This window comes from Otolemur garnettii, unplaced genomic scaffold (genome assembly GCF_000181295.1).
Source record: "Otolemur garnettii isolate 467f Iridium unplaced genomic scaffold, OtoGar3 scaffold00018, whole genome shotgun sequence".
In the NCBI taxonomy this organism is placed as follows: domain Eukaryota; kingdom Metazoa; phylum Chordata; class Mammalia; order Primates; family Galagidae; genus Otolemur; species Otolemur garnettii.
Window position 1 is genome coordinate 11,887,520 of NW_003852413.1, and position 10,862 is coordinate 11,898,381.

General features: G+C 38.3%; 1 protein-coding gene across 3 annotated transcripts in view; it reads left to right on the plus strand.

Moving 5' to 3' along the window:
- Nucleotides 1–10,862, plus strand: part of ABCA6 (ATP binding cassette subfamily A member 6) — a 59,445-nt gene that overhangs the window by 26,044 nt on the left and 22,539 nt on the right. For all 3 annotated transcript variants that reach the window (XM_023511176.1, XM_012803112.2, XM_023511177.1), the window contains 5 exons: nucleotides 3,345–3,461; nucleotides 4,643–4,826; nucleotides 5,223–5,389; nucleotides 8,144–8,277; nucleotides 10,423–10,560. In XM_023511176.1, coding sequence (XP_023366944.1) covers nucleotides 3,345–3,461; nucleotides 4,643–4,826; nucleotides 5,223–5,389; nucleotides 8,144–8,277; nucleotides 10,423–10,560 — 740 coding nt within the window. The remainder of the gene's footprint in view (nucleotides 1–3,344; nucleotides 3,462–4,642; nucleotides 4,827–5,222; nucleotides 5,390–8,143; nucleotides 8,278–10,422; nucleotides 10,561–10,862) is intronic.

Here is a 10,862-nt window from a genome sequence, read left to right on the forward strand (position 1 = left end):
ATGGATAGAAGATTCATTCTTACCAGAGATATTAGAAACCTGAGCATAAATTTTTTTTTCTGTTCTTATTAAGTCAAGAACTTCCTCCTTGTCACTTAAAGGAAACCTTTTATGGGTTCTCTTTGGCATATCCAGATTGCCAGCATCACTACTCTAGCTCTTTGGAGCCCTTAAGTAAAATAAGAGTTACTCGAACACAAGCACAGCAGTCTCGTAACAGTTGATTTGAGGGCCATCACTAAGATGGCTGCTGGGTAACTAGCAAGTGGGTGGGTACAGAGGTAGCCACGGATCTTCTGGACAAGGAGATGATTCATTTCCTGGTTGGGAGTGGGTGAGACAGTGCAAGCTTTCACTATTCAGAAGGGCATGGCATTGAAAACTTCTCAATTGTTTATTTCAGAAGTTTTTCATTTAATATTTTTGGACCACAGTCAACTGGGGGTAATTGAAACTATTGAAAGTAAAACCATTGATAAGGAGAGATTGTTCTATTTTAATTCAACAGTACTTGCATTATTTTTCATATAAAAACACAGTTTGTTTATTGATTTTTTTATTGAGACAGAGTCTCACTGTGTCACCTGGGTAGAGTAATGTGACATCACAGCTCACAGCAACTTCAGACTCTTGGGGTTGAGTGATCCTTTTGCCTCAAACTCCCGAGTAGCTGGGACTCCAGGTGCCTGCTACAATGCCAGGCTAGTTTTTCTATTTTTAGTAGAGATAGGGTCTCACGCTTGCTCAGGCTGGTCTCAAACTCCTGAGCTTAAGTGATCCACACACTTCGGCTTCCCATAGCGCTAGAATTACAGGTGTGCGGCCCTGAGCCTGGCCTATTTACTCTACCACATTGTTAAACATAGTTTCCCAGCTAGAAGGATAACAATACCATCTTAGGTTTCCTTTGATAAATAATCCTAAGTATCACTAACTCTTGCACAATGCTTACTGTGTGTTAGGCACTGTTCTAATGGTTTCATATATATCAACTGATTTAGTTCTCACAGCTGTTCTGTGAGGTGAGTGGTATAATTTTCCCTGTTTTAAAAATAAGAAAGTGTGTTTCAGTCTCTTCTGATTTAAATAGCATCCTTTTTAGGGTGGTGCCTGTGGCTCAAAGGAACAGGGCACCAGCCCCATATGCCAGAGGTGGTGGGTTCAGACCCAGACCCAGCCAAAATAAAAATAAATAAATAAATAGCATCCTTTTAATTTAAACATTTGATTTATTAAAAGTTTAATTCCATATAAGCCCAACTTAAATAAGTTCTTTTGAATGATTTGGTTTCTTTAGGCAAATACTTAAGAATGTCAATTTTAGCCCCTTTCCAATATGGCCACACTCTCTGTCCTTACAGGAGCATGGAAGACAGCATTCTCAGATTGGTGGACCATACAGTATTATTTTGTTTTTGAACTAAGGCCCCATGAGGTGTAGCCAATCTACTTCCTTTTTTTGGTGAGAGGAGGATAAGGAATTATATAAGTGGCCACTGAAGTCCATAAAAGGAAGATGGTCAAAAGCTTTTCAAGGAGAACAGAAAAGGAGCTGTCTATAGGGCATTGAGTGAGAGGGCAGGTTGGGATGGATAGGGTTGTATGACTAGATGGAGACTGGTTCTGTGGAGCCTCAGAGGTTTTACTATTGACTTTGTTTTTTATGTTAAATATACTGAGACACCACTGAAAGACCCACAAAGAAGGAAAACATAGAATATGGGTAAAGGTCTGTGGTTTGACAATTAAGTTCTTGAACTCACCCTAGAAAAATACTAGATACCTCATTGCTGAATATCACTATGTTTACCTTCAAAGCACTCCCCTTGGAAAGCTATACATTGACACTGGCACCTAATTCACCATTCAAAGCAAATTTGGAGCTCTTTTTCAGGAATGGCCATCAGTGTTGTCATTATATTAACCTTGATGTTCTGAATGTCATCAAAATGTCTTCCTTTCAACATTTCCTTTATCCTCCAGTAAAGAAAAGTCAGTGGGCACAAGATTAGGGGAGTAGGATGGAAGTTCCTAAATAGTTATTTGTTTACTGGCTAAAAATTCCCTCAAAGACAGCCATGTGAGCTGGTCCATTGTTGTGATACAAGAGCCATGAGTTGGTGAAAAGTTCAGGTTGTTTTCATCTAACTTTTTAATGCAGCCTTTTTAAATAGTAAAGTTGGTAAACTGTTTGTCTAGTTGGTAGCAATTCATAATGATAATCCCTCTGATGTCAAAAGAGGCTAGGCAACATTCTTTTACCTCTTGATTTGGACCGATGAAACTTTTTTGGTCACGGAGAATTGGTTCACTTCCACTGTACACTTTGCTGTTTTATTTCAGGGTTGTATTGGTATGCCCATGTTTCATTGCCAGTGATAACATGGCCCAAAACATCGTCTTGCCTCTCGAAAAAGTCTTGGCAAACTTGAACTCTCGTTTGCTTTTGTTACTCGATGAGTTCCTTCAGGACCATTATTTTTCACACTTTTCTCACACTAATATTTTCCCAATTGTTTCTCTATTGATCTTTACTTGGTCTGCTATGCTTCTCACACTCAGCCAGTGATTTTGACACAATATTCAATGAAAGTTTTGCTATGTTTTTTAATCAGTTCTGCTTGGTACCAGCTGCCCTGACCTCTCCTCATCAGTGACACATTCTCTTTCTTTGGAAAAACATTGAAGCCACTTGTACACTGCCATTTTCTTCATGACATTATCCCCATAAACTTGGGCTAACATGTCTCTGATTTCACTTCCACCCTTGCCAAGCTCAACTAGAAATTCAGTGTTTTTCATTGCTCTCATTTAAGCTCTGACATTCTCATGATGGCACATGAAAACATGCAACAGCAATAATGAATGTCACTCAGCAAGACACAGCCCACACGTTGACAGGAACACCAGGGTGAGACTTTGATATGAAGTCAAACCTTCATATCATGAAACCTTACCAATGTGTTTGGACAGTGCAGCCTGCATCAGCACGTGGTGGCAAGCCTGCAAAGTGAATCGTCAGACCTCCATGTGTGGATTTGCAGTGTGGTGGTGAGAGGAGGATAGTTCTTCAGATGCTCATATTTCCGCAGAGATACCCCTAGGAAGCTCGTAAACTGAGGTAGAAGATGGCGTGCAGACAGCTTAAGTGTAGAGGGATAGATTTAACACAGCCACAAAAAGGTGAGAGCATTCCGAGGACATTTTGTTTTCTACTTCTGTGATATTCCAAAGACAGGATTTTCTGAGCAATATTCTGCATCATCTTTTAAATAAGTACACATTTAGTTGGTTCAGATATTGATGTAATTTTTCAAAGTATCTATTCCTGCCTTTTGCCTTAGATCTGTTCAGTGATCTTGATAAGTATTCCACCCAAGGAGTGATGGGTTATGATGTTTCCACATCAACTATGGATGAAGTTTTTATGAAACTAGAAGGAAAATCAACTATCGAACCAGGTAAAGCCATTTGTACAATTCACAGACGATTTCCAAATGATCACATGTTAATTTAGTATTTATAGTTTCTTATACATGATTCACACTGAGGAATGTGATTCATCCCACATTTGCCTCTGTTCTTTAAGATGGGCTGTCCTTGTTTCTTAGCATGATTACTAGGACTGAATGTAAAGCCCACATGTCTCTGAAAACTACCTCCTAGTTCAGCAGTCTTCTCCTTTCCCTAGATGTTCACTGCTTCCCGGTTACTTTGATTCTCTAAGAGTTTCTTAATCTGGGGCATGAGGTCTGAGCAGATTTTTAAAAATAAATAAATTGCTCTTAGCTTTTCAGTACCACATGTATACAAAATTCCACTGAGTTCCTAATGGAGAGAATTCTTAGCATCAGCTCTAGTACATTTTAATGGGTAAGAATAAGGACTGTCATTTATGGAGAGACTTCTACGCCAGACACTTTGGTTAATGTGTGGATACACCTTGATGTGTACCTTCAATGTTATCTTCCTACAATCACCTTCCCACAAGTGCCATTGGCACCATTTTATAGATGTGAAAATCAGACCTAAGGCAGTTAAATGATCTTCCACAATCACACCACTTGTAAGACATAAATGTGGGGCTCACATACAGGTCTGATGGTTTCAGACCATCACAGCTAGTGACCCTTCCCCTAAACTGCACAATTATTGATACTTTAGTAAGAATGGAAATTTAGGCAAGAATTGGCTGTTCCTATGGAGAAGATTTCTTGAAATCCTTCAGAATTTTGTTACATGTGGGACTTTCTTTGCCTTTTTAAAGACTAGGGATGATGAGATCACCCTTTTTGGTGAATTCTTCTTTTGATGTGAACTCAGTATGCTTTCTGGTTTATAGAACATGGACGTTGTAATATGTTTTTTATATTGCTGACGTCATCACCACAAACATTCTAAAGCATTTTTTCTCAGAGTTTTATGTTCATATGCATCACCATTGGAAATTACACATAAAACTTAACTGTAGACAGAAAATGCAGAAAGCAGTGGTGAAGTACGAACTTAATAAATATTTAAAAAAGTCATCTAAACAACCCCTTTGAATTGGCTATAAAAATGAAAACAAATATAAAACAGTTTTTAATATTATGAATCATATTACCCTCAGGATGGGATTAATAATGTGTGTTTGTGATAGATTTTGAACAAGTGGAGATGGCAAGAGACTCAGAAAGCCTAGACGAAATGGAGCAAACTCACTCCTCTCTCCCTGAACCACGGAAGGCTGCGGAGGGCATGGGCCTCTGGAGAATGCAAGTCTGGGCAGTAGCATGGCTCCGTTTCTTAAAGTTAAAACGTGAAAGGAAAGGTTTTTTGATCCTGTGAGTATGAGAATGCTGTGGTTTTGTCAAATAATGAGTTTCAAAAGAGGTTAATCAGAACAGAATGAAGAACTAGAATGCAATACCCAGCATTTCTGCCAGGGGATGGATAAATACAGCATTTGATTTTACTGAAAGGGAGGACACCTGTATGTTAGCACTTAATTACGCTTATGCATACAGGTATGTTTGGTTTTCATTGTTTGATAACCTGGAGTTCATAAAGCAGTGGCTTTTGGGACTCAGCATGCTGAGGTGTAACTTTCAGAATTCTGCCACTTAGAATCATAGCTGGCATAAAGTAGATTTGACACTCAATAAATATTTGTGAAATGTCTGATAAAATTTTTAAAAAACTGCTATAGATTCATATGGTAATTTTTCTTTGTTGTTTAGACTACTGATATTTGGAATTGCAGCATTCCCTTTGATTGTGGAAAACATACTTTTTGTTGTATTTGATGAAAACTTTGAATGGGAGTTTAAAACTGGACTATACTTCCTCTCTCCTGGACAACTTCCCCAGGAACCCCGCACCAGCTTGTTGGTCATCAATAACACAGGTGAAAAGGAAAAGGAAATTTAAATTCAGAAATTAATTATTTCGTATTGTTTATTAGCATACATGGGGGAAGAAAATGTGTATTTAAATTTCATTCATAGAAAACAATGATGAGCAGCTGTATATATTTGCTCTGATTTTGGAGATAATAAAGATGATGGGGGAAGGGAAAAGGAACCTAGGTCACTATAGAACCCGAGAGAGTGAGGCTGCCCATCTACCTTACTGCCCTGTGCTATGCGAGAGGGGACAATGAACTTCTGTGCTGGCTGAGCCCTCTATTCTGAGATCTCTCTGTTACAGCAGCCTAGCGTATGCCACAAATATGAGACACACTGATTGCGGGGCGGAGGTTGTCTACCTGCACCACAGGCCCTCCCATGAAGTATAACAGTATACTACAAGAATACTTACCTGTGAATCCTTTCTCAATGAGTTCCTCAACTTTCTGATTTTCACACCTGTTTCTGATTTAAGGTTTTAATGCATCTTCTTTAAACAAATATATTTTTTTTCCTTTCTGTTTCTCATTCTTCTATTATTTCCATTTGGGTTTAGGAAAGTAAATTTTATTCACCCCACTACATAACACTGAGTCTTGCTGATCACACATTTAATTTCCAAGACTGGGAATTGTTTACCTATCGGCTTGTATGAGAGGCGAATCTTGCATGTCTTGTCCTTTTTAGTCATTCTGAAGACAGTATGTGGTGTTAGGTTATTTGTTTTTTTCTTTTCTGTTCTTGGTTGTTAGATATTTTATGATTTAAGTTTGGGGCTTCTGTGACATCTTGTTCCTCTTTTCTCCAAATGTGATGATCATGGGTAAGATGTTTATCGCAGGTGACCATATGGCTTCTTATGTCAAGAGACTGGGGATAGAAGGTGTGGCTGCCCCCAGGGTTCCCTGCAAACTTCTTTTCTTTCTTTCTTTCTTTTTTTTTTTTTTTAAGTCATTTGTACATAGATCATAAATACATTTATGCCACTATGGGATTCAATGTGTTGATTATTTGTACAAATTGGAGTTCTTACATCCTACTAATCAACATAACCTTCACCTCTTTTACCCAACTACAGGATTAAGACATTTGTGTTCTACACATGATAGATCCAACTTGTACTTGCAATATGCTCCATAGGTGTGGTCCCCCTAATAACCCTCCCTCTATCGACCCACCCCACTCCCTTCCCCTCTCCCTCCCCTTCCCTCCTTCATCCTAGGCTATAGTTGTGTTTCATTTTTCATATGAAAGTGTGAGTGATTGTAAATTGGTTTCACAGTAGTACTGAGTATGTTGGATATTTTTTTCCATTCCTCCTGCAAGCTTATTTTCTATGTGCGCTTTCCATTTGGGAGGAATCTGAATTTATCTCTATTTTCTGATCTCAGAGCCTGTGCTAAGTGGCCCCAGTATGAATTCCTCTTTAAAAGGCTAAATAAGAAAAAAAAAGTTTTAGAAAACTTTCTTTTCTTTTTATTCATTCCTTCCTGCCCTAATTGTTGTCTGGAGTTAACTTCAGGTTCTGCCCTATTGTTCTCATCAGATAACATCTCTTAGGAAGTAAATACAGGATTCTTTTTCTTTTTTTGACTCTATAATTTTCCCTTCATTTTATTTTATTTTTATTTGTTGTGTTAAGACATTTATACTCTACTCTTAGGTTTGATTCTTAACCCCAGTGGCACCTGCAGCTGCTGTTGGCTCTGTGTGGACCTGGGAGGGGTCTGACTTCTCATCTTGCTCCAGGTCTGGTTAGCCAACTCATAACCATCTTGCATTCATTCACTCTGAGCTTAGATGTCCTGGAAACTGGTTGTACCTTCACTTGTTTGCTCCTGTGGGCACCAGACTGGATTCTTCTCAGCTCCTATTTCTCTGTCAAACTGTCTCATCTGTTTTCTTCCTTAGAGTCATATGAAGCAATCTGATCTGATAATAGCGCCCTTTCCATTTTTCCACTTCCATTTATATTTGTATGCTGTATAAATATAAAAAAATGCTATATATGTAAATATGTAAAAGAAGTAAAATATATGTGTTATGCAGGCACACATATTCACCTTTTCATGTTTTGAAGGAAAAGGGAGAGAGAAGTGTGTTTTCCTGGCTATTTTAGGCTGAACAATCTGAAGTACTCCTTATAAAATTATTGTATCTCCATAGATACTCAGTTCAAATGTATTTACCAAAAGTCATACATAGAATTATTTGTTTTTATGATCACACAGTCAACTTGCATTAAACAGATTTATGAAGCTAATTGATTGTAGCCTAAGTTTTGGTAAACAGAAGATGGTGGAGTGATTTCTCCTGGCTGGGCCAATTTTATTATTGTGATGCCCAAAGAAACATTCCTTCTCATCCTATGCTACAAATATTGACTTTATTTTATGAGGTTTACTTTAAAAGTTTGGCACACGGCCCGGTGCCTGTGGCTCAAGTGGCTAAGGCGCCAGCCACATACACCTAAAGTGGTGGGTTCAAATCCAGCCTGGGCCCGCCAAACAACAATGATGGCTGCAACCAAAAAATAGCCGGGCATTGTGGCAAGTGCCTGTGGTCCCAGCTACTTGGGAGGCTGAGGTAGGAGACTCGCTTGAGCCCAGAAGTTGGAGGTTGCTGTGAGCTGTGATGCCAGGGCCCTCTACCCAGGGCTTCAGCTTGAGGCTCTGTCTCAAAAAAAAAAAAAAAAAAGTTTGGCACATATTTTATTTATTTTATATGGCCTTTTGTTATTGATTTCATACTAGAATCCAATATCGAAGATTTTATACAGTCACTGAAGCATCAAAGTATACTTTTGGAAGTAGATGACTTTAAAAACAGAAATGTCAGTGAAGGCTTTTCATACAGTGGAGCTATCATAGTTTCTGGGAAACAAAAGGTATGTTTGCTTCTTAGTTTTACTTTAATGACAAAGAAAAAGAAGCCGTAACAACTTGCTGCCTGTCTGAATTTTTAAAAAGTTTCAGAAAGTCACAGCTTAGCATATGGCAATTGGACTCAGAAAAACATTGTGGGTTGTTATTTAATGAACTGTGACGCTTACATAAGTTTTTGTAAAAGATGTTCTCTCAACTTTGAATTAGATAATTTTTATATTCAAAAGAAGCAAAATTTAATTGTACTGTTCAAGCTTAATGAAAATGTTACAACTTATAATCATCAGCCAATGTAATTATGGGTTCAAGGAATCTTATTCAATAGCTAACTACCTAAATGATGTTTTTGTATATCAAGAATGTATATTCCATGAAATCTCTGTGATAAAAGTATTCTCAGCCTGCTATCTTAGCCAATTTCATTTTGTGTAGAAGGATATAAGCCACAGAAATTCATTAAGGAACAAGGCTTTTGAAAAATACATCTTAATCTGGCTGGGTGCCTGTACCTCAAGCGGCTAGGACACCAGCCACGTATACCAGAGCTGGCAGGTTTGAATCCAGCCCTGGCCTGCCAAACAACGATGACAACTGCAACCAAAAAATAGCCAGTCATTGTGGCAGGCACCTTTAGTCCCAGCTACTTGGGAGGCTGAGGCAAGAGAATCACTTAAGCCCAACAGTTTAAGGTCGCTGCGAGCTGTGACACCATAGCACTCTACTGAGGTCAATATAGTCAGACTCTATCTCAAAAGAAAAAAAAAGAAAGAAAGAAAAAAAGAAAATACATCTTAATCCTAAAGGCTCTTAAACCTTATGTACATTCCAATAAAAATAAGGGACCAAATTGAATGAAGCTATCTCTTTATTTCTTGCTACAAGAAGAATAAAAACAAAAACAATTCTTTGAAGATATGCCATTGAATTAAGTCCCACCTAAACTAACTAAATGCAGTATGTTATAAAGGATGTAATCCCTTTGTGCCAGCTTTGAAAAACTACTTTGGTAGCTGATTTTTTTGTTATTTACTTATTTTATTATTATTATTATTATTATTTTAGAGACAGAGTCTCACTTTGTCACCCTCAGTAGAGTGCCGTGGCATCACAACTCACAGCAACCTCCAGCTCTTGGGCTTAGGTAATTCTCTTGCCTCAGCCTCCTGAGTAGCTGGGACTACAAGTGCCTGCTACAACACCAGACTTTTTTGTTTGAAGTTTAGCCAGGACTGGGTTCGAACTCGCCACCCTCAGTATTTTTTTTTTCATCTGAGCTTGATGTAACATATTTTCTATATGAATGGTAATATTTTAAAAATATTTAATCTCTTGATAAGTGCATGAATATTTTCATAAAGTATATAAACATTGCCTCAGAAAGTGTGAAAATGTTTCATGGGTAGTATAACCATGAATATTTTATAAGTTCCAACCTTATCTCCTACCCAGAAGATCAACGTTCCTCTGTTTGCCTGCTGTAAATGGATTGTGTCTCTGTATCAGGGAGACTTTTTTTTTTCTTTTAGACAGAGTCTTACTTTGTCACTTCCTGTAGAATGCCGTTAATCATAGCTCACACCAACCTCAAACTCTTAGGCTCAGGTGATCCTCTTGCCTTAGCCTCCCAAGTAGGTGGGACTACAGTCACCTGCCACAACGCCTGGCTGTTTTTTTTAGAGATGGGGGTCTCACTCTTGCTCAGGCTGATCTGCTCATCCTGGTCTCCAACTCCTGAGCTCAGGTGATCCACCCACCTTGGCTTCCCAAAGTGCTAGGATTACAGGCGTGAGCCACCTTGTCTGGCCTCAGGTAGACTTTTTAAACTTCACTAACCAAAGTTTTCTCATCAGAAAATGGGGACAAAATTATCTAAAATTAGTGATACTAATAAAAATCCCTGTTGAGTGAATGCTGACTTTGTGGTAGAGACTAATCTGCATGTATATAATCTCATTTAAACCATATAACAATCCATTTACTATCCCCTTTTATAAAGGAGGAAACTAGAGCTCAGAAAGTCAATTAACTCGAAGAGGGACACACAGCTAGAATGTGGTACCATTAGGATCTCACATATGTTATGTAAACCTTGCCTTTATTCTCTAAGGATTTAAAATTAACATTACTCTGTTTTTGTTGGTTTAAAGGATTATAATTTTTCAGTCGTGTGCAATACCAGGAGAGTACACTGTTTTCCTATCCTTCTGAATATTATCAGCAATGGGCTACTTAGAATGTTTAATCAGACAAACCATATTCGAATAGAGAGAAGCCCACATCCTTTTGTAAGTATTGGATTTATTGGCTCTAAACAATTAAAAGTTGGACAAATAGCCTATGTTTTCTCTCTTTAGCCTTTAAATACACATAATTGATTGTTTTTCCTGAAAATTAATTTGTCCTGACGTTTTAAGTAGATTGTTTCAAACAGAATAGGATTTTTTTCTTGCTAAATTATTATCAGAGAATTCGAAATTTCTTGTCAGGATCTGCTTCTGACACCACTTGTCAGGGCCCAGGACTGGCCAGGTCTCAGGCTCAGCTTAGGCAGGTTCTGGACGCGGACCGCTAAGCTACCTTGCTCAGG